Source organism: Malassezia vespertilionis, chromosome 7 (assembly GCF_029542925.1).
Source record: "Malassezia vespertilionis chromosome 7, complete sequence".
In the NCBI taxonomy this organism is placed as follows: domain Eukaryota; kingdom Fungi; phylum Basidiomycota; class Malasseziomycetes; order Malasseziales; family Malasseziaceae; genus Malassezia; species Malassezia vespertilionis.
The window spans coordinates 209832-231136 of record NC_079253.1 but is presented as its reverse complement, the minus strand read 5'-3'; the positions used below and the strand labels follow the sequence as shown (position 1 = coordinate 231136).

The following is a 21305-nucleotide window of genomic DNA, read 5'->3' as shown; positions in this document are numbered from 1 at the left end:
CTACACCTCAGTGCTCCGATGCAATCCATGCGATGCACCGCATGTACCGCAGCAGGAGCGCAAAAAGCAGCTGCGACGCAACCACATGCGCTGTCGAGACCCAGAGCGTGCGATTGTAGTTGCGCAGCCGCACGCCATTCACCGCGAGCCATTCGCGGTAAAACGGCGCGACATCATCCAGTGGTGCCTTGCCCACGACCAGCTTCGAAGTAGACTCGTACTCGGCCACTGCCCGCTGGAACCGCACATTGTTGTCCGTCCAGAACCGCTGATTAAACTGATCCAGCCAGAAACTCTGGAGGCGCGCCTGCAGCTGTGCAGCCTCGAGCCGCTGCTCGAGCCGCTCCAAGTGCCGCGCAAATAGTCCATGGCGTGCACCCTTTCCCGCCTTGGACGGCAGCGAGAATTCCGCGAGCGAGTATGGATGCGTCGGATTCGATGGCGCGGCGCGGCTCTCTTCGGTCGCGCCGTAGACGACCGGCCGCAGGTTGGATACAGGATCCGGGTGCCCCACAAACATGGGCGGCGCCGCCCAGCGTCCTTTCTTATCCGTCGGCAAGTGCGCCTTGGCACGCTGTGCGCAGCGCACCAAGCTTCGCAGCATGGTCGCGGCAGGCGAAGTCCGCTTATCTAATAGAGGGCGAAGGCCCAACAAGTTAAGCTTTTGCCTAACTCGCTCCTGGCTCCACATCAGGAGTTTCATTTTTCCGTTTCGTCTTTGCAGGTGACACTCGGCCAGCGGGAATGGCATACAATCACGCGGCGCCATCCCAGACTCTGGAGCCGGACATCTCACTTGGCGCCGGGCCGAGCCGTTTGCAGATCGAGCCATTTGGAGACAGTCCCCAACCCGAGTTTGACTTGCAAAACGGCGCGATGCTTTCCGGCGGCCCTGCACACTTCGGGATTGCCAGCCAGAAGCACATGCGTAGTTTTAGCAAGACGTGTGGCGAATGCCGCCGGAAGCATTTGCGCTGTGACTATTGCGCGCGGGAAGACGAAGCTGCTGCGCTGGCAGTCAAGAACGGCACCTCGCTCCCAAACGTGCGCTGTTCGCGATGTGCGCACCGTAACATCGAATGCGTACAGGTGAATTCGTCCATGTCGCGCTACTTTCCACGGCCTAGCCGCACTGGCCGGCGCATCGAGCTGGGCCGACAGCTGCATGGCTATCAGGTATACCCCGACAAGGAGAGCAACGGAGAGACATGCACCCAAGACGCCTTGGCGCTGTCCTGGCCGCGAATTTACCTGCGCATGCTGCTTTATTTTTTTTCCTTTACACATACCTACCTTCCTGTTGTGCACTACGACCGGTTTGTCAAAGCGTTCAACCGCTCCTACGGCGATACCCACATGATGTCGATTTACTACAACCAAGATACAAGCGCAGCGCCCTACGGGCCACTTTTACAGGACGAAATTTCGGGCGACGTTTTATCTGAATCGACACCAGAGACGATGGAGATGATGATTGTCGTGATGCTCGCGTCGGCAGCGCACCACGTCGATCTTCCTTTTGAATCGCTGGACTTTTCCATCTTTAACAAAATGGGTCGCGTCTCGCTCGTAGATGCCATCCTCAACGACTCCGTCCTTGGTTATTGCCGCAAGCCCCAAGAAGCGATGAACGGATACGGCAAGCAGCGCCAAAAACGGCGGCAGGGCGTGGCGTGCGATACGTGCCGCTTGCGCCGCGTGCGCTGCGACTTGATGGAGCAGCCGCCCGGCAGCAAGGCATGCTCGCGGTGCCGCGTCAAGCGCATTGTATGCACGGACCGCTACATCCAGTGGAAACGGCAGCGGGGCATGCAAAAGCATGCAAGTGCAGCGCCGGGTGATTTTCGCGCGCTGCCCGCGTCTGTAACAAATTTGCAGCTTCTTCCTAGCTACTGGGAGTTTGAGTTTACAGAGCACTACATGCCTGCGCGCCTGCACCTGTCCCAGCAAGAGATTCTTGAGCAGGGCGTCGTTCGCGAGCAAGCGTGCAACCTGCTAATTAACCGCGCCTTGCTCCTCGTCCACAAATACAACCTGCTGCATGTGCGCAACATGCAAACGGTACGCTCTCTTTTGCTGCTGTCCAACTTGCTGGACTATTCACGACCGCGAATGTCGTATGAGTCGCAGCGCATTGCAATACTCCATCTGCAAGCGCTCTGCACGCCCGTTTGGCTCGACTTGAGCGCGTGGGAAACCGGCGGCGCGAGCCGCGCAACGACCCAGCTTTTTCGCGAGAAATCACAGGTTATTGGGTGGACGCGCGACGCGATTTTTAATGTCACGCACAAGCAACGACCGGAAATGGCCCCGGATTGGTTTTCGCTCGGGGTGCAGGAAGGGGGAAAGTGGACGGAGCTGGGAGCAAAGGACTTGGACACCTACCTGCACTCTGACACGCCTATTGAAGTAGCCGCCTTTTTCTTTTTTGTGCTGCACGCAATGATGGGAAAGTATGCGCACGCACTGTACCGCAATATCATGGCGCCGCTTGCGCAGAAGCGTGCATTGAGTGCGGCGGAAGTCGACGCGATTGTCCAGGCATGCCTCGCGCTTTGGAGCGACCTGCACCTGGTCGAAAAATCGCTGCGCTTTTCCGCGCTGCACGGCGCATCCTTCTTCCACGCGATGCCGACCATCAACCCTATTCTGTGGATCTTGTCGTCCTACTTCCTTCTTTTTCTGCTGTACCAGGCCCTGTTTAGACAGCTGCGCGATTGGTTCGCTTCTGCCTCCTCGCTCTTTTCGCGCACAGACGACGTCGATCCCGAGATTGTCCGGCGTCTCTTGCAGATGAGCCAGGACCGCCTCTTGGGCATCTGCCGCGTGGTTGCGTGCCTGGTGCGCAACGTCAAGGAAACGGGGGTTTTGTTCCACGCGACGCCCGTGACAAGGCAGCTGTTCCGCGTCGCGCAGATGCTTGCGCGTACAGATCCGATCGAGTCTGTCCAAGCGGCGGCAGAGCACGTCGCAGAGCGCAGCGAGTCGCTGGACGGTGCTTCGAGCGTGCACGCATTGCTGAACCCCATTGGCACTTGCGCATCGCCGCGCGCACAAGAAGATGCTCGGCCGCAGACGCAGGCGACCAAGGAAATCGCCGCGCAGATGGACAAGGTCGTAAATCTCCCGCTCTCGAGCGAGCTGTTATCCTACACGGCAGAAGCCAAGCGCGCCGAGATCGCATGGTGCATCGAGGGGCTGGGGCAGATTGGGTTTGCGTTTGCAGGCGTCGAGCCCGAGATCCGGCGGGTGGTGGATATTGTGCAGGCGCGGTATTAGGAGAGTGCGAGGTGGATTGTAGGATTGGCGAGCGAGGTGGATTGTAAGATTGGCGAGCGAGGTGGATTGTAGAATTGGCGGGCGAGGTGGATGGCAGTACGTCGCATGGCGGCCGAGATAGCTCTGTCGTATAGTCGCACGCTGTCGTATCGTCGCACGGCGGCCGTGCTGGCCTGCCTACTCCACAAGCAATGCAGACAACATGCGCGCCATCATCTGCAGAAACGCCAAGTGCTCCTGTGCGTCTGGAAAAAAGGAGGGCACGTGGAAAAGTTCCAGCGCCTCGAGCACAGGCCCCAGCAGCGGTGCTCCCGCGGAGCGCAGCGCGCCGGGATCCAAACCCCCTTCCTCTCCCTTCCCCGGCGCCTCGACAAAGAGGCGGAAATGGCGCACAAGCAGCACGGTAAGCAGCTCGACCACATCCAGCAGCGTCGAGGCATCAGCATGGAGCTGCGTCGCACACGCGCCAAGCGCTTCAAGCGTCCCAGCGCGCTCCACGCCCTCCTCCACGCCCAGGCCGTCGCGCGCCATTTCGCTCCACTCCTCCATGCGCACCGCGTCTGGATCGCGGAGCACAAGATGCACTCTATCCAAACTCTTGAACGTGGTCTCGAGCGCACGCAGCTGCTCGCGCAGCGCAGCAACAAGCACGCCGAGCGCGGGCGCGGCAGCCCTGGCGTGCGTACGCGCATGGAGCGTCGGCGCAAGCACCGGAGCAGCCTGGCTCGCGCGCTCCAGGTAGGACGCCACGGCACGCAGCACGCGCGCATGCGCGCGCTGCGCGTGCAAAACAAAAAGGGAAAGACGCGCTTGGCCCTCTGCGTCCCACTGGACAAGGCCGCCCGCGGCGGGCAGCATCACAAGCGCCTCGTCGCGCTCGGCGGCTGTCTGCGGCGCAAGCCAAGCGCGCGGCGCGCCGAGGTACGCAGCGCCGAGCGCCAGGACGGCGCTTTGGAACGCAGCTACGCCGTCGCCAAAGACCGCGACGAGGAGCAGCACGAGGAGCGCCGCTTGCTCCGCGTCGGCCACGCCGGCGTGCGGATGCGCAGCGGCGCGGAGCGTCGCGAGGAATGCGTCCTGGTGTGCGTGCAGGAGCGCCGTGGTCTGCTGTGCAGCGGCGCCGAGCTTGCCCGGGACGTGCACATGAAGCAGAACGGCGACCAGGAGCTGCAGGAGCGGCGTGAGGAGCGCCGCGTAGCGCTCCGCGACCTGGGGAAGGAACGCATCCAGATCCTGGACGGGCTGCGCCTCGGGGCGCTGCGAGGGAAACGCGACGCGCGCGAGGACGTGCAACAGCTGTGCATCGACGAGCTGCTGTGCGCCGCTGCGCGACTGCGCAATGCAAGAAAAAAGCGCGAGGAGCGCCTCGTAAACATACTGCGCGTTGAGCGAGCTGGGGTCGGCGCTCAGCGTTTCTTGGAGCGGCGCGTCGAGCGCCTGCAGCTGGAGCACAAGCGTGCGCAGATAGCCGTGGCGCACAATGGTATCCACAACACCGAGGCGCTCGGCACTGTTCACGCGCAAGAGCCGCGCAAGCGCAGTCAGCGCCACGGTCTGCGCAACACGCGAGCCGTCGAGCGCATCGCGTGCGAGCAGCACGACGAGCTGCTCGGCACAGGTGCTGAGCAGGTCGTGCGCACGCTCGGCGAGCGCGTCGCGCGCAAATTCAAGGAACGCGACAAGGCCGAGGTACAGGTCCATGCGCATGCACTGTGTGCCGTCGAGCATGGCGTCGAGCATGGCGCGCAGCACTGCAAGGAGCCGCTCAGGGGCGTCCATGTCGCCGCTGCGCAGGGCACGCAGCGGCGCAAGCATGCCGCTCGCGGCGAGCGCCTGTGTTTGCGCGTCCGCGCTGTGCAGCAGCGGAAGCAGCGCATGGAGCGTGTCCAGGAGCGTCTCGGCGCGGCGCGGCGGCGGCAGCATGGGCAGTGCATGCAGGAGCGCCATGTCCATGGCTTGGCGCCACGCCACCAGCAGCGAGTGCTTCGCATCGCCAAGCTCGCGATGCGTGTTCTGCGCGGCGGCCCACTGCAGCACACGCGTGGCGTGCTCGAGCCAGGCATTGTGCTCCTCGCCGCGCCGCTGCACAAGGTTCTGGGCGAGGGCACGCAGGTCATACACACGCGTGCCGTCCTCGACCGACGCCGCCTCGAGCGCGCCGCGCTCTGCGTGCGTTTCTTGGGCGGTGAGCAGCTCGCGGTCGTCGTGCCATGCGCCGTCGTGCAGCAGTAAAAAAAGGCGCGCGGGCTCGCCCACGCCAAGCAATGCGTCGACGAGGGCGCGCGCGCGCGCGATTTGCGATTGGAGCGCGAGGGTGTGCAGCTCGAGGGCGACGAGCGTGAGTATGTGCGCGTGGGTGCGCAAAAGAGCGAGGAACGCAGCGGGCGTGGTGGCGACGAGCGCGCCGTCGGCGTACGTGACGTGGCCCGTGGTGCGCGCGCGCGCCGCCGACGGACGTGTGGGAACGGTGCGGAGATGCTGGAGAAGGAATGCGCGCGTGCGGAGGAAGCGCAGCGTGGCAGAGCTCGTATACGCGTGCGTGCACAAACTGCTCACGAGCGCAAAGCACTTTTCCGCGAGCGCCGGGAAGCGCGCGCAGAGCGGCGGCGACTCGCGCTGGGGCTCGAGGATGGAGACGATGGTATAGAGCATCTCGGCGTGTGCGTCCACAATCGACGCGTCGCGGTAGCCAAGCAAATAGTGCACAAGGTTCGGCGCGCGCGCCTGTGCGCCGTGCAGCAAAAAGGCGAGGATGGCGAGCTGCAGGTGTGCGATGGTCTCGGTCGGGAGCAAGGTATCCGGCTCGCCCATCTCGTCGGGCGCGGCGCCAAGCGCAGGGTCGGGCGTGGGCGCGACGAGCCACGCAAGGAGCCCAGCACGCACGCGCTCCGTCTCGCCGCTCATATCGAGGATGCCCGCGAGGCGGTTCATCGTTTGGCGGTGGCGCAGCGGCCCAAAGTGGTCCGCGGCTTGGAACGTGGGGCTCTGTGCGAGGGCGTGCAGCGCGCGCACGGCAAGCAAAGCGATCTGCTCGTCGGTGCAGTTGACGTACAGGGCCAGCTGGACGACGATCGTGGGTGAGTGCAGGAGGTGCACGTCGAGCGCTTCACACGCCGCGGCGCTTGCGGCGTCGCCGAGGGCGGGGCAGAGGACGTGGAGGAAGACGTGCTGGTTGGAAAAGACGTGCAGCAAAATGCGGAGCGTCGTGGCGACGGCGTGCGAGAAAAAGGGCGACTGGGCGCGGTCGGCATTCACCGCGTCAAACCCAGCGCTGTTGGGGTCGGGGTGCAGGAAGAAGAAGAGCTCCTCGAGGAGCGCTTTGGAGCCGAGCAGCCGGCGCAAAACGGCAAAGCCGGGGTGGCGCGCCAGCGCCGCAAGCGTTTCGCGCGAGGCGTCGTCGACGAGGCGCGCGACGGGAAACGTCGCGAGACAGTGCTCCATAAAGTCGAGGCACGCCGCGGAGACCTGCCAGCGCTCTGCAGGATGTGCATAGACGCGCGTGGCGGCTTTGAGGAAAACGTGCTCCACCACAAAGGCCACGTACGGCGCGGTGCTCTGCGCCGGCGGTGGCGGCGCCGGCGCCGCCGCGAGCGCCTGCGGAGAAACGGTGTGTGCGGCGCCGGCCACCGCCGGCGGGAGCACGGCGCGCAGAAAGCGCACGAGCGCGGTGGTGCCGGGGTAGCGGTAGTACGCGGACTCGACATGCTCCAGCTCGTACACGGCCGGCGACGTGTTGTGTTTCTGGTGCACGACGCCGGTTTGCTCGAGGCGCTGCCAGAGCTCCGCGAGGATCTTGGGCGAGGCGTTGGCGGCGAATGCGGCGAGCGCGTCGAGGAGCGCGGCCTTGAGGTCGACGGGCACGGCGCACGTATAGAGCGCAAAGAGGCGCTGCAGCGGCGCGTACTGTGCGCAGAGGTAGAGCGAGTCGCGCGCCGCGGTACTCGAGCGCACGACAGCGCGGAGGACGTGGAGAAAGGTGCGCAGGAGCACCATTTCTTCGGGCGGCATCGTGCCGCTGCGCATGCGGAATGTATCGATGTAGTGCTGGAGCCAGTCAAAGAGATGCGGCCAGGTAGCGAGTCGGCGCTCGCCCGCGTGATGCGGCTCAGACTCGAGGAGCGCATGGACGTGCCCCGCGCACTGCTCGCCGCATGCAAGCGCGGCGAGCATCGAGAGCAGCGCACGCTGCTGCCCCGGCTCGCGCATATCGACGGCCCACAGGCAAAAGCGCGAAAAGCGGCGGTCGGCGCCGAGGAGAAATGCAAGCCCCGACTCGGCGCGGCCCTCGCAGGTGCGTGCAACGAGGTCAAAGAGCGCCTCGATATCGTAGCGGCGCGCGGGCGGCGCAACGCCAGGCCGCGCGCCGCGGAGTGCGGCGAACGCGGCGTCTTCCTCGGCACGCTGCAGCTTGCGCAGGAGCGCAAGGTTGTGCGTGCAGAGGCGGAGGAGGAGGTGCTCCATTTGCTGGAGTATGTACGCCTGAAACTCGGCGTCGACGCCTGAGAGGGTGCGCAAAAGGCCGTCGCTACTTGCGTCGCGGAACGCGAGCATGCAGAGGAGCGCAAAGAGGAGCGCGGCGCTCGGCACAGCGTCGCCGTCGCACTTGGGCGGCGCAAGCGCCGCTGTGGCCATGTGCTGGACCTGCTCGCTCGCATCGCCCGCGTCCTGGAGGAAGAGGGCGTACTGCAGCTGGAGAAGGCTGTGGAGGCCGGGCGTCGCCCAGGGCGCAGCAAAGTGCGCTTGGAGCGCACGGAGGAACGGCGCGTCGCGCTGGAGGACGTCGGTGGTGTGCAGCGGCGCAGTGGCGTGGCGCGCAAGGTGTGCGGCGGCCGCGTCCGGCGTCGGATCGAGCGCGGCGAGCGCTGCGGTGGCGAGGTAGAGAGGCAGTGCGCTGTGCGCGTGGTGTATTTCGAGCGTGCGCAAAGCGCCAAGCAGCGCTTCGATGTCGGCAGGAGCAAAGCGGCGCGATATAGAGAGCAAGTAGACAATGTGCCCCAGCTCCTGCTCGCCCTGCTCGATCCACACAAGGCGCTCCAGCTGGATCTCGTCGCTGAGTTTGTGGGCGCCTGGCGGGCTCTGGAGCGCGGCGCGCACGCCATCGCGCACGCCGCGCAGTGCATCAAGCGTCTCCAGGACGCGCGGCAAAAATCGCTGGGCCGCACGCGCGCGCACGATCGTGTCCAAGAGGCGGCCCATCCGGATCCCGATCCGCTGGGCCTCGGTATCGGGGCTGAGGCACAGCGTGTACGCATGGTACGCAAGCGCTTTTACGCATGCAAGCAGAGCTAGCTTCTCGCGGTAAAAGAGCAGGATGGCAACGTCGACGGGCGCGCGCGCCCATCGCTTGCTTGCAAGGATCGCTTCCTGGAGGAGCGACGCGGCGTAGCGCTCCGAGATGTCCAGTGCGTCCGAGACACGCAAGGTCTGCGCGACGAAATCGGCATTTAGCGCCTGGGATGTGCCGTGCAGGGTGATGGCGCCGCCGCGGATCTCGCGGCGCTCCGCCTCGCTTCTGGGCGGCACGCGGCCGAGACAAGCCAACGCCTCGCGGTTCCGCTCGACATGGATGTACCAATCGCCGAAGCCCGCCGTTGTGTGCGGCGCAGCGCCCGCAACGGTATGGATCAGGCCGAACAGAGACTCGAAATGCTCCGCGCGGAACACGTCCGGTTCTGCTCCCGCCATCTGTGCGCGAAGCAAGACGGCTGCGCACCGCTGCCGACGCGCTGCACACGCGATTCGGCCGAGCGCGGCTGCCACCATGGACCGCGAAGCGTTTCGGCAGGCGGGGTACAGGGCGGTGGACGAGGTGTGCGAGTATTTTGCGACGCTCGAGTCGCTTCCTGTAGCCGCGCAGGTAGAGCAGGGGTACCTTGCCAAGCAGATTCCAGCGCAGGCGCCCGAGCATGGCGAGGCGTGGGATACGATCCAGCGCGATTTTCACACACAGATCATGCCGGGCATGACGCACTGGCAGCATCCCATGTTCTATGGCTTCTTTCCGTCGAATGTGACGTACGAGGGTATCTTGGCGGATATCTACACGGCTGCGACTAACAATCCCGGTTTCAACTGGACCGCATCGCCGGCGGTGACGGAGCTCGAATTTATTGTGCTCGACTGGCTGGCAGGCATGGTCGGACTCGGCGCTGCGTTTCACTCGAATGACATGTCGCACGAGGGAGGCGGGGTAATGCTCGGCGGCGCAAGCGAGGCGACATTTACCATGGCAATCGCCGCGCGCGAACGCGCGCTCGATCGGCTTGCCCACACAGCGCCTGCATTGCGCGCATCGTTGCTGCCCACCATGGTGATGTACGGCACGTCGCAGACGCACACCGTCGGCGCCAAGGCGGCCAAGATGCTGGGGCTGCAGTTTCGTGCGCTCGACGTGTGCCGCGCCGATGACTACGCACTGCGCGGCGCGACGCTGCAGGCGGCACTCGACGAGGACCGCGCCAAGGGACTGCACCCATTTATCCTCATCGCGACATACGGCACGACCAACTCGTGTGCGATAGACCGGCTCGACGAGATTGCACGCGTCGCAGCATCAGATCCGACGCTGTGGCTCCACGTAGACGCCGCGTACGGCGGCGTGACGCTGGCGTTGGAAGAGGAGCGTATGCCCGCACATCTCGACGCGATCCGAACGCACTTTGACTCTTTCTCGCTCAACCTGCACAAGTGGGGACTCGTGCACATGGAGTGTGCGCCGACATTCCTGCGCAACCGGCGCTACCTCGCGAATGCACTCTCGCTCACGCCCGAGTACCTGAAATCCAGAGGCACGGATGCCGCCGCGCTCAACGATTTGCGCAACCTGCAAATCGTCTTGGGACGCAGGTTCCGTGCCTTGAAGGTCTGGTTTGTCCTGCGCAGCTTTGGGCAGGCGGGGTTCAGGACACATCTGCGCAACGCCATTGCGCAAGCAGCGCACTTTGCGCATGCGCTGCAGCGCATGCCAGCGTTTGAGATCGTGCATCCGCCGCGCTGGGGACTCGTCATGTTCCGCCTTTTGGCTGCAGGCACAGGCACAGATGTCGATGCGCTCAATCGGCGGTTCAACGATGTGCTGCTCACCCGCCAGGACGCCATGTTCCTCACGCCTACCGTGCTCCCAGAAGTCGGGTTTTGTCTGCGGATTGTGTTTGGCGCTCCGGCTACCGAAATGCGCCACGTAGACAAGGCACTTGATCTGCTTGCGCAGTGTGCGGCGCAGACGCTGCACCACGCCGACGAGCCTCACGGCGCCGCACCCGCTTCATAGAAATAGCGCGTAGGCTGCGCCATAGCCACGCATGCACGGCGTGTTTCGGTGTGGAGGCGCCGCCTCCACACCATGCCGCCCGCACGTCTTTTCCGGCCTGCACCATGTACGTGCCTCCGCTTTCCTCGCAGCCGCCGCAGGGCCGCACATTTGGGCTGCGCATGCAGCTTCCACCCCACCTTCCTCTGCACTACACGCCCTTGAATCCCGTGCAATTTTTGCTGCGCGCCGCGCTGATTCGCCCCGACCACACCGCCGTTGTGCACCCCGAGCAGCACTACTCGTTCACCTACGCGCAGTGGGCCGCACGCGTCCTGAGTCTTGCGTGTGCATTGCGCAGTGTTCCGGGATGGCAGGAAGGTGACCGTGTGGCCGTAGTGAGTCCCAACGTGCCGCTGATTGCCGACGCACACTACGGCGTCCTCGCCGCGGGCGGCATTGTGACCCCGCTCAACTACCGCAACACCGCGTCGGAGATCGAGTACATTTTGGTCCACTGTGGCGCGCGTGTCGTGCTTGTTGACCACACAGTGCAGCACCTCATTCCCTCTCTCCCGAACCTCTTCGTGGTTTGCTCGCTTGATTCTGGCGGGCAGGACCGGCAGGATGCGTACGAAGCGTTTCTCATGCAAGGCTACCACGCATGGGCAAATGCCCCTCCGCGGAATGGGCTGCGCGACTATGGGCTGCTGGACGAGATCGTCGACGAGAATGCGACCTCGTCGCTGTGCTACACGTCCGGCACCACCGGCAATCCCAAAGGCGTCGAGACGACCTTTCGTGGGAGCTACCTTGCAGCGCTCTCGAATGCGCTCCAGTCGCAGCTCAATGGCGACACGGTCTACCTCTGGGTGCTTCCCATGTTCCACTGCTGCGGCTGGACATTTCCCTGGGCCGTCACGGCCGCGCTCGGCACGCACCACATGCTCCGCAGCGTGCAGTATCCCGAGATTTGGCGCGCATTTTTGCACGGCGGCGTGACGCACTACTGCGGCGCGCCCACCGTGCAGAACGGCATTGTGCAGGCGAGCGAGGCGCAGCGGCTGGACCGTCCCGTCTATGTGCTGGTCGCGGCCAGTGCGCCGTCCGCACACCTGCTGGGCAAGATGGAGTCGCTGCACCTTCTCCCCATCCACGTCTACGGCCTCACCGAGACGTACGGCCCGAGCAATGGCCGGTTCCAGGAGCCAGCGTGGTACCGCTTGGACCTCGAGCAGCGCTCGCGCCTGCAGGCCCGCCAGGGCCATGCGTACGTGTCCGGAGACGAGACGCGCGTCGTAAAACTCGACACCGACGAGCTCGTCGACGTGAAGCAGGACGCCAGCGAGACGGGCGAGATCGTGATGCGCGGCAACCTCGTTATGAAGCGCTACTACAAGAACCCTGAAGCGACCGCCGAAGCGACTCGCGGCAACTGGTTCCACACGGGCGATCTTGCCGTGCGGCACCCCGGCGGAGAGATCCAAATCGTAGACCGGGGCAAGGACATTATTATTTCCGGCGGCGAAAATATCTCGTCTGTCATGGTCGAGCAGGAGCTCGCGTCGCACCCGTGGGTGCGTGAGTCTGCCGTCGTCGCCAAGTCGCACCCCAAATGGGGCGAAGCGGGCCATGCGGTGGTTGTCCTGAGCGACGCGGCGAAGCACGCATTGGCCGCCGCGGACGACGCGAACCAGATGCTGCACGACACACTCAGCGATCACTGCCGCAAGTACATGAGCGGATTTGCCATCCCGAAATGGTTTTCTACGATCGATGAGCTGCCCAAGTCGAGCACCGGCAGTACGTACCCCGCACCCTCACGCCAGAAATTTTGAAACGCGCACTGCGCGCGCCCAGCGCGAAACTGTAGGTGTGTAGCTCGGCCGAGCGCCGTCGCGTCCTTCTTCGAGCCAGCATGGCGGATCTCGCAGGCGTGCCGGAAGTGCCGACATGCCGTATATGCCGCAGTGAAGAAGAGCCGGGCGCGCCGCTGTACCATCCATGCCGGTGCACGGGCAGTATCCGGTACTGCCACCAGGACTGGTACGTACGCTCGCCAAAAACTCACCCTAGCTTGATGCAGTGGCTGCAGCACAGCCAAAAACGGTACTGCGAGTTATGCAAGTACGACTTTATTTTTCACAAGCACTATAAGCACACGATGCCCGACGGCTCTTTTCCGCCGTGGCTGTATGCACGGTTCATCGGGTGGCGTGCGCTGCAGATCGCCGCGTACATTCTTCGTGTCGTGTTTGTGGGGTTGGTGTGGCTTGTGCTTGTCCCATACACCTCGTACAAGGTCTGGTGCATGTACTTTCGCATCAGCGACCGCATCGTAGATGCGGTGCAAGGCACACGGAGCTACGACGCCACACACACACAGCCAAACACGGCAAATTTGCTCCCGCAGCGCCTGAGCGAGGAGCGCATGGCCGACTACACGTACCGCGCCGCGCGAGTCTTGGTAGAAACCATCTACGACGAGGTCACTTCCGAGTGGCCACGCTCTGCGTTTGTCACCGCCGCCGTCATGGTCTCGTTTGTGGCCGTTTTTCTCCTCCGCGAATGGGTTTTGCAGTACCAGCACGAAACCCTCGAGCATCGTCCGGCGCCCGAAGAGGAGCAGCCAAACGCCGCGCGCGATCGCATCCGCGCTGCTGCTTTGCACGCTGCACAGGCGCGTGCGGAGCGTATGATGGCCGCCGATCCCATGCACCTGCTTGTCCAGGACCTTGCACAAAACGCGCCACAGCGCTTGGACACGGCGTGGGCTGCAGAGCATGCAGACGCGCCCGAAGAATACGCAATGCACCCAGCACCGCCGCAGCTTGCGCCGAACGATGAGGAGGGTTCGCTTGCGCGCGCGCCTGCGCGCACCTTTCCCCACGATGACGACTCGGCGTGGGAGGACGAGAGCGAGGGAGGAAACGAGCCGGGCCAAGTCGCGCTCGAGCCCGCGCCGCTCGACGACGATGACGACGACGACGACGACGACGACGAAGGGGATAATTTGTGGGACGACAACGCGGACATGGGCGAGGACCTCGACAGTATTATGCAAGTCATTGGCCTGCGCGGCTCTCTCTGGGGCTTTACGCAAAGCGTGCTCATCTTGCAGGCCCTCGTCGTGGTCATCATTTCTGTATTTGTTATTTTCCCCTACCTCCTCGGGCGCCTTTTCGGCTTCCGCTTCACCGAGGCACTCCTTCTCCCCGCCGCGCTGCTGCGCCGCATCACCGACCCCGTCTTTGAGTTTTTGCTGGACCGCATTGCCGGTGTGCTGCGCCTCACAAAAGCCATTTTCCCACAGTTTCTACGCGCCGCGCCGCACACGCAAAGCCCCGTGCTTGGGCTGCATGTGCCACATACCCAAACCGCGCCGCTTGCACGCTTTGTGCGGCACTGGGCGGGCGGAGTGGCGCGCCTTGCGCAAACACTGCAGGACTGCACGCGCGGCACCCGCATTTGGGAACGTGGGCTGTGTGTCGTCCTTGGCCATGCGTACATTGTGATGGGCCTCTTTCTCGAGACGCAGCTTGGCGTCTACATCCACGGCCTGCATTTATCCTGGCCAAAACACGCGATGAAGCAGTACACGACTATCTTCAAGGTCCTCGCCTTTTCCGTCATCGACCTTGTCTTCTTTCCCCTGTTCTGCGGCACGCTTCTCGAGTGGTGCCTATTCCCGCTTTTTCCCGGCGCATCGATCGCCCGCATGCTGGGCGATGCACGCGCCGCGCCGTTTTCCTTTATCCTGTGTCGCTGGACCGCCGGCACAGTGTACATGTTCCACTTTGCGCAATTCGTCACTGCAACGCGCGCCGTCGTCCGCCCCGGCGTGCTGTGCTGGATGCGCGATGCAAGCGATCCCGATTTCCATCCCATCCGCGAGATTCTCGAGACGCGCGCGACACTGCAGCTGCGCAAGCTCGGCGACTCGATGATTATGTACAGCGCAATCGCGGTTTGTTTGGCGGGCGCATCGCTCCGCGCAGTGTACTATGCGCTGCCAAATGTGCTGCCGCTGCACTGGCATCCACTCACCCCTGTCCTCCACGTCCCTGTCGACCTCCTCCTCCTCCAGCTCGGCTTGCGCGTCGTGCTGAAGCAAGCGCGCGCGCGCGTGCGTGCGAAGCGCTACTTTCGCTACTGGTGGATATGGGCGGCGCGCCGTGTGCGTTTGAGCGCTTTTCTCATGGGCGACGATTTGCCGGAAGAGCATGGGCACGTTGCGCGCGGCGGCTGGCTTGCGCGCATGCTCGGCACCGCGAGCGAAAAGCATGCCCAGTTTATTCACGACGGAGGCTACGCGCGCGTTCCTGCCAATGACCACCCAGCGCCGAATGCGCTCTTGTTTATTCCCACAGACCTGCATGGCGCGCCGCTCGACGAGGAGGGGCGTGCTGCGCTGGAAAAGCAGCGTGCGTCGATCGCGACGATGGAAAAGCACAAGGCACTCTACTCGGTAGTCTACATTCCCCCCAATATCCGCCGCCGTGTGCTGGGCTTGCTGGGGCTCTTGTGGGCGAGTGTGTTTTGCGCAATGCTCGGCGCGCTGTTTGCGCCGCTCTTGCTCGGGCGCGGCATTATGCACCTCGCCGGCTTGGGCGGCGTGCACGATATGTATGCGCTGTATACTGGCTACGTTGCGCTCATTGCCCTTGTGTGTGTCGGTGTCGGCGGGCGCCGCGCGGTGCTTTCTGCACAGCAGCGGACGCTCCGTGTATATGCCTCGCATGCTGCGCGCCTTGTATTCCACATTTCCACTGCGCTGGGCCTTGTGCCGCTGCTTGTGGGACTCGTATTTCACCAATACTTGATTCCAGTGCAGCAATATACCACCGAGGGCATCCCGCAGCTCAACGTGCTGCATGCCTGGGCGCTGGGACTCATCTTGCTCTATCTCGCGCTGCTGCTTACCCTGTTTGTCGCGCCGGACTATGCACCGACGCTCTGGGACATGCTCGAAATGCTCCAGACAGGAAGTGTGTGGCACGTGCCGGTGCTTGTGGGCTGGACGTGGCTGGTGAGGCCGGCGCTTGTGCTTGCACTGCCGCTGATTGCTGCGCCGTATCTGTGTGCTGCGTTCGCGCTGTGGATCGCCGGGAAGCTCGCTGCCGCTGCGGCGGTGCAGCAGCTGTACTTGCGCTGCGCGAATCTGGGGATTGCATCCTTGCTGCTCGGATTCGCAGCGTGGCATTTCATTCTGCGTCGGTTGCGCTACTGGACGAGCGTGCTTCGCGACGAGCTATTTTTGGAGTCCACCGAGCTTTGCAACTTTACCGAGCACCCCGCCGAGGGGCCGTTTCTGGGGCCGCTTCCGCATAGCATGGTCCGTGGGGGATAGGCGATCTTATTCAGATACGTAGTGTGTAATGGCCGACGTGGAGAAACGCGACTTTTGTGTGCCGTACAGCGCCGTGCTGCCCACGCTTTTTTTTGCCTCCACACGCCGACGCACTTTCTTCATGGCGCTTGGACGCGGCGCGAGCGACGCACCGCGCGATGCGGCGCGCCAAGACGCGCACAAAGACGCCACTGCGGCCCGTACGCGGTTTATCTTAACCCTCTCGACCGTCGCATTTGTCACAGGCGCCGCAGGGACACTTTTCTACTGTATGCGCCGCAAACCCGGCACGCCGAACGTGCATGCAGTGACGGGCGACGCGCGCGCCATGGCGCATGCGGCTGCCAGCGAGGAGCAAGCGCCTGTCAAAACCCCTCTTGCGCTCTTTCGCGAGATGCATGCTGGGGCATGGCGTTTTTTGTCGCCCCGAGCGCCCGCGATGCACGCCAAAGCGCCCGCGAGCGCAGTCCGGGCGGTGCCTGCAAAGCGCACCACGATACAAGCAGCGCCTGTAGGCCTCGCGAAGCTGAAGGCCACGCCGGCCACGCCCCCAGTAACGACAGTGATGGCCGCCGCGCCGCACGCCGCGCCCACGTCGTATAGCATCGGCGTGCTGGCACCCACGCCAGAGCGCACACCGCACGAGCCGCGCGACCAGACATCGGACGGGCCATTGCTGGCGCTCGGTGCGTTTTCTCTAGCCACCTCTATTGTTGGTGCGTCGGCTCTTGGCGCCGTGCTTTGGGTGCGCTACTATTTTGAAATCTCCTCGGTCGACGAATTTGTTGACCGCATGCGCGCTGCGCTCTCGCAATGGCGCTTGCATACGTACGTGCAGTACTACATGCCTTCTTTCAGCGAGGAGGATACGGCGCCACACGCGATGGACATGCGACTAGCGCCGGAAGAGCTGCACGCCCGCATCGCAGATACACAAGACCCTGCCGAGTTTTTGCGGCTGATGCGCGTCCAGCTGGACCAAGAGTATGCAGCACACGAAGAGGCGCGCGCTGCACGGCTCGCTGCGCGTGCGCAGAGCAAAAAGCTCGCCTCTGTACCATAGAAAACCCTTCTGTTCTCTTGTTGGTTTATCGCTCGTCCGCATGCTGTCTATACTGCTGGCTGCAATGCGCTTGCGCGCTGGCACGTCCGCATGCTGTCTACACTGCTGGCTCGGCTGCAACGCTCTTGCGCGCGGGCACGTCCGCACGCGTAGCATGTCTATACGCTCCCGGAGCGCCGTCTGCCGGAAAGTGCTGCGACTGTGCAACACGGTCGAGTTCCCCGCGCCGGAACCGGTGCTGCCGCTTCTCGAGATCGTGCGCCCACATGGCCGCTCCGATGCGGTTGGAGACGCTGAACACGAGGCCCAGCACGGGAATATGCTCTAGCAAGAGTGCAGAGAGCCCAAAGAAAAAGTATTCCGTGCGGTGCTCTTCGTCCCAGAGCGCGATTTGGTGCGTAGACATGCGCTTGGCCTTGTACATGGGCTGTAGCAAGGACGAGGTGTAGGACACGGCCGCGGCGCTTGCGTAACAGACCATGCCAAACAGCGGGATTGAGCTGAAAAAGATCATGCTTACCTTGCGCACAGCAAAGCGGATACATCGGCCGCGCACGGCGCCAGTGATGCGGCCGGGCAACGTGCGTGGCTGCGCGCTGGGCGCAGTGTCGGGCGGCTGCTCCCACTCTTCTGTATACGGCACCCACCACTCTGCAGCCTTGCCGCGCGATGCAACGGTATCTGCATATGCTGTTTGGCGGAACACGCGCAGCTGCTTTCCCATGCGGAGCTCCATGAGCGAGTTGATTTGGTTCAGCACGACCAGCACTTTTGTGAGCGTCGCGTAGGTAAACATGGGGATGTGCACGGCTTGTGCGACACGCGCCGCCATATCGTATGCATGCCGCGCACCGACAGCAGAGCCCACGCGGCCGATGAACGGCGATGCAATGTACAGCTGGAAAGGCATGGTCAGTACAAGCCACAGAACAGCAAGCAGTAGCGCTTGGCTCGCCGACTTGCTAACTGCCCGCCAGTGCGGCCGCCAGATGTTTGGATCGTGCGTCAGGCGGTACACACCGACAAGCGTGTATGCCGGCGGAAACGCGAGCGCAGCTTGCGGCATGGCGCAAAAAGCGTTGCGCGCAGAATGCAGGTGGAGGCGGCGCGCCAAAGCGCGTGGGCGCCTCGCTGTGCGGCGTGGCTGGTAGAGAAAGTCGCGGTGGACAACGACACGATCGTACAACCCCGCCTACTCCTATATACCTAGTCGTCCCACACGTCCTCGTCCGGCGCCGCTGCCGGTACGCCAAAGCCCAGAATGGGTTTTGTGGCTTTTTGCTGCGGCTGAATGACGCCTGCGGTTAGCACAAGCAGTCGACGCACCTGCACGCCCCAGCCGCCACTCGAGTGCCGCGGTACTGAATGAGTCTGCATTGCCAAACTCTTCGAAGCCAATAAGTTTTTCCTGGCATACACCATCGCGGAATGCTAATATGCAGGGAAGCACCTTGATGCCGAGTTTCTCCACAAGAAACGGCGTGTTGCGCACGTCAGCTTTCGCAAACAAGGTGCGGGGATGCTGCTTTGCAAGGTGCTGCTGTAAGATGTATACAACGCACCTCGAAATGCCGGTCAAGAATGGCACACCGCCGGAAATCCTTGTGCGCAAAATGGATCACGACTTTAGGCTGCCTGATGCTCGCATCGAGCAGCTCTTTTTCATCGCGCACCTCTCTGTACTTGCCGCCATCGCCGCTCTGTGCCGCGCCGCGCCGCGCCACGACATGCGCCTCTATCTCTGCCATGCGCTGTGCGCGGTACACTTGGAACGCTTCGGCAAGGTTGCCGTCCGCGTCGCGGCCGTTTCCGCCGCTTATTTCCGCCGCATCGTCTGCATCCGCCTCGTTCAGCAGCTCGACTTCCCTATCGAGCTCCGCAAAAAGCGCATCGTCCCCGTCTTGCGCTGCATGCGTCGCTGTATACGCGCCAAGATCCGGCACTGGGCCCTCGTGCTCCATCGTTCCGCCCCAACCGCCAACGCGCACGCGTCACGTTTTCCGCGCCACGCCTTTTGCCTCCACATGGCCGCCGCGTCCAGCAAGGAATGGCAGCACACGCAAGTGTCTGCGGCGGGCACGATCGAGCCGTTGCATGTGCACGCGCTGCTCGAGATGCTGGGGCGAAAGGTCAATGTGCCACCGACGGTATTTGTAGTGCGCGAGTCGCAGCTCCGGCGCGCCGACGACGAGTCGCAACGGCCACTCGAAATGAGCGACTCGAAATGGAGCAATGTACGGCGAGCACGCGAGCAGACGCGGATCACTGTGCGCACAGAAGACACGACGTATGTACTTGCCGTATACTTATCCAGCCAATTCCTCTTGCCGCTGCCGCCGGCGCCGCCCGGTGCGACGCCTTCCATGCTCGTGCGAAGTATTGTCATGGCACAGGAAATGACCCCTTGTGCTGCAACAACGACACCCGCGCCGCTCGAGTCGAGCACAATTTTTTCTACGCCTGTCCATGTGCTTGAAATGCATGCCGCTCACCATACTGGCTGGGACGTGCTTGCACACTTACTCAATTGGGCCCCAGCGCGCGAGCAATTGCACTTTGGTCTGCGGTTTGTCTTGCTATCAGAAGATCCGCGCGTAGTGCATGAACTCCGTGTGTTTCGCTCGACAGAGTGGACCTCCTTGCAGTCAGATGCGCATTCTGTACATGCCATTGCACCAGGAATGCACGTTCGCGCGCTCAGCAGTTTTCGCTCCGATGTCGGGCCTGGCGTGCCGAAGCGCGAGCAAGAGGCATCTGCACGCGCGCTGGAGTATGCGCTCCACCATATGCAGCAACTGCAAAAGTCGCTCGATCCGTTTGTGCCGCTGCACCGCGATGTGTAAGAGTCTGCCGCCTGGGCGCATGCCAGCAGGCCCTGGCGATATGCGGAGCCGCACGCGCTGGTGGCGATCCAGACATACAGCTGTGCAAACGGCGCACGATCGGCCTGGCTGTATTTGTTGCTACATGACGGTACAATAGATCATACGGGATGAATACTGTAGGTTAGAAGATGGTGTATACATACTGTTCCAAAATCGCGCGCTCCCATGCACACAAGCCCTGTGCATCGCGCGCATCGATACGCGTGCCATCTGTACGCGCCGCCGCAAGCTCTTCAAGTCCAGTTTCAAAGATGTGCCAAGGAATAGCCGTATGCGACGATGGCGGTGCATGCACATCCCCTTCATTTTCCGCGTGCGCTTCACCGAGTGCAAACTTGCCTTGGCGTGTGCGAATAAGCCGCACAACATGCGCAGCACTCCCACAAGCAGCGCCGAGATCGTGCACAATCGAGCGTACATACGTGCCCGACGATACGGTCATTTCGAGTGTAAATGCTGCCGGCGGCACGTCGCTGCCCATGTGTGGCGGAGTCGCAGGCGCCAACGGCGCACTGTCGCTGACAGTGTCCAGTGCATGGCTGCGCCCTGCCATGTCCCGCACCTTGGCAAACAGCGCAACATCTTCTGCAGGCACTTGGTCTGCGGGCGGTTTGTAGTCGTGCGTGTCGTGCGGAAGCCATTCGAGCAGGGAAAGTGCCTCGATATGCACATCGCGCGGTGCAATGGGCCGCGGCAGAGGAACTCCTTCGCGTGCGTACTCAAAAAGACGCTTGCCGTCCATGCGCAGTGCACTGTACAGCGGCGGAATTTGCTGCACGGCGCCTGTGAAACTCGCAAGTCTCGCGCGTACAAGCTCTGCCGTGACGTGATGGTGCGGTGCATGCTGCAGCACTGGCTCCTGCGAGTCATAGGAGGTCGTGGAGGTGCCGAGCAAGCCCGTGACGCGGTATTCTTTTGTGCAGTGCAAAAAGTCTTGGAGTCGCTTGGTCGCGTCTCCAATCCCGATGACCAGCACACCTTCGGCAAGGGGATCAAGTGTGCCTCCTTGGCCTATCTTGGGCGGCAAGCGGCCGCATTTCTTTAGCAGCGCGCGCTCCCATGGTTTGGCGCGTTTTGTGTTGCGCGCTGCGGCAGAAAAAGGAGGCGGCGCGTCAGGTGGGTAGAATAAGGACGAGCTTGCCAATAGGGTCTTAAGTTCATCCAGCATGTGCATGGACGTAGGGCCGCTTGGTTTGGCAATAGCAAAAAGGCCCGAGAGAGGCTTTACGGACGACGCGCCTGCTGCAGCTTTGGGCATCGCGGAAGAAGGACGCTGTGGAGGCTGACTGCGCTGGTATTGGTCCGTGCGTGCAGACGCGGTTTAGCACATTTCTCTAGTGCAGTTCTCTAGCACATTTCTCTAGTGCAGTTCTCTAGCACATTTCTCTAGTGCAGTTCTCTAGCACATTTCTCTAGCACATTTCTCTAATGCAGTTCTCTCTAACACCTCTTTCTAGCACACTTCTCCCTCTAGCACAC

The 21305-nt window shown here is 62.9% G+C and overlaps 11 protein-coding genes across 11 annotated transcripts; 6 read left to right on the top strand and 5 right to left on the bottom strand.

Annotated features, from left to right (window-relative positions):
- Nucleotides 1-7: 7 nt before the first annotated feature.
- MVES1_003401 (uncharacterized protein) lies at nucleotides 8-604 on the bottom strand (the record flags this gene model as incomplete). The annotated part of the gene is made up of 1 exon (XM_056208218.1): nucleotides 8-604. The coding sequence occupies one exon, from the start codon at nucleotides 602-604 to the stop codon at nucleotides 8-10; it is 597 nt and encodes a 198-aa protein (XP_056064193.1).
- A 140-nt stretch (nucleotides 605-744) lies between these two features.
- MVES1_003400 (uncharacterized protein) lies at nucleotides 745-3279 on the top strand (the record flags this gene model as incomplete). Its single annotated transcript, XM_056208217.1, has 1 exon — nucleotides 745-3279. The coding sequence occupies one exon, from the start codon at nucleotides 745-747 to the stop codon at nucleotides 3277-3279; it is 2535 nt and encodes an 844-aa protein (XP_056064192.1).
- Nucleotides 3280-3456: 177 nt separating this feature from the next.
- Nucleotides 3457-8964, bottom strand: MVES1_003399 (uncharacterized protein; the record flags this gene model as incomplete). The annotated part of the gene is made up of 1 exon (XM_056208216.1): nucleotides 3457-8964. One exon carries the CDS (start codon nucleotides 8962-8964, stop codon nucleotides 3457-3459), a length of 5508 nt encoding a protein of 1835 aa, XP_056064191.1.
- Nucleotides 8965-9040: 76 nt separating this feature from the next.
- MVES1_003398 (uncharacterized protein) lies at nucleotides 9041-10549 on the top strand (the record flags this gene model as incomplete). Its single annotated transcript, XM_056208215.1, has 1 exon — nucleotides 9041-10549. One exon carries the CDS (start codon nucleotides 9041-9043, stop codon nucleotides 10547-10549), a length of 1509 nt encoding a protein of 502 aa, XP_056064190.1.
- Nucleotides 10550-10653: 104 nt separating this feature from the next.
- On the top strand, nucleotides 10654-12366 carry MVES1_003397 (cellulase; the record flags this gene model as incomplete). Its single annotated transcript, XM_056208214.1, has 1 exon — nucleotides 10654-12366. One exon carries the CDS (start codon nucleotides 10654-10656, stop codon nucleotides 12364-12366), a length of 1713 nt encoding a protein of 570 aa, XP_056064189.1.
- An 80-nt stretch (nucleotides 12367-12446) lies between these two features.
- Nucleotides 12447-15878, top strand: MVES1_003396 (RING-type E3 ubiquitin transferase; the record flags this gene model as incomplete). The annotated part of the gene is made up of 2 exons (XM_056208213.1): nucleotides 12447-12574; nucleotides 12605-15878. The coding sequence occupies 2 exons, from the start codon at nucleotides 12447-12449 to the stop codon at nucleotides 15876-15878; spliced, it is 3402 nt and encodes a 1133-aa protein (XP_056064188.1).
- Nucleotides 15879-15999: 121 nt separating this feature from the next.
- Nucleotides 16000-16941, top strand: MVES1_003395 (uncharacterized protein; the record flags this gene model as incomplete). The annotated part of the gene is made up of 1 exon (XM_056208212.1): nucleotides 16000-16941. The coding sequence occupies one exon, from the start codon at nucleotides 16000-16002 to the stop codon at nucleotides 16939-16941; it is 942 nt and encodes a 313-aa protein (XP_056064187.1).
- Nucleotides 16942-17038: 97 nt separating this feature from the next.
- On the bottom strand, nucleotides 17039-18007 carry MVES1_003394 (uncharacterized protein; the record flags this gene model as incomplete). Its single annotated transcript, XM_056208211.1, has 1 exon — nucleotides 17039-18007. The coding sequence occupies one exon, from the start codon at nucleotides 18005-18007 to the stop codon at nucleotides 17039-17041; it is 969 nt and encodes a 322-aa protein (XP_056064186.1).
- A 140-nt stretch (nucleotides 18008-18147) lies between these two features.
- Nucleotides 18148-18902, bottom strand: MVES1_003393 (uncharacterized protein; the record flags this gene model as incomplete). The annotated part of the gene is made up of 3 exons (XM_056208210.1): nucleotides 18148-18239; nucleotides 18268-18481; nucleotides 18504-18902. 3 exons carry the CDS (start codon nucleotides 18900-18902, stop codon nucleotides 18148-18150), a joined length of 705 nt encoding a protein of 234 aa, XP_056064185.1.
- Nucleotides 18903-18965: 63 nt separating this feature from the next.
- MVES1_003392 (uncharacterized protein) lies at nucleotides 18966-19784 on the top strand (the record flags this gene model as incomplete). Its single annotated transcript, XM_056208209.1, has 1 exon — nucleotides 18966-19784. The coding sequence occupies one exon, from the start codon at nucleotides 18966-18968 to the stop codon at nucleotides 19782-19784; it is 819 nt and encodes a 272-aa protein (XP_056064184.1).
- Nucleotides 19785-19947: 163 nt separating this feature from the next.
- Nucleotides 19948-21084, bottom strand: PUS4 (tRNA pseudouridine(55) synthase; the record flags this gene model as incomplete). Its single annotated transcript, XM_056208208.1, has 1 exon — nucleotides 19948-21084. The coding sequence occupies one exon, from the start codon at nucleotides 21082-21084 to the stop codon at nucleotides 19948-19950; it is 1137 nt and encodes a 378-aa protein (XP_056064183.1).
- Nucleotides 21085-21305: the final 221 nt, after the last annotated feature.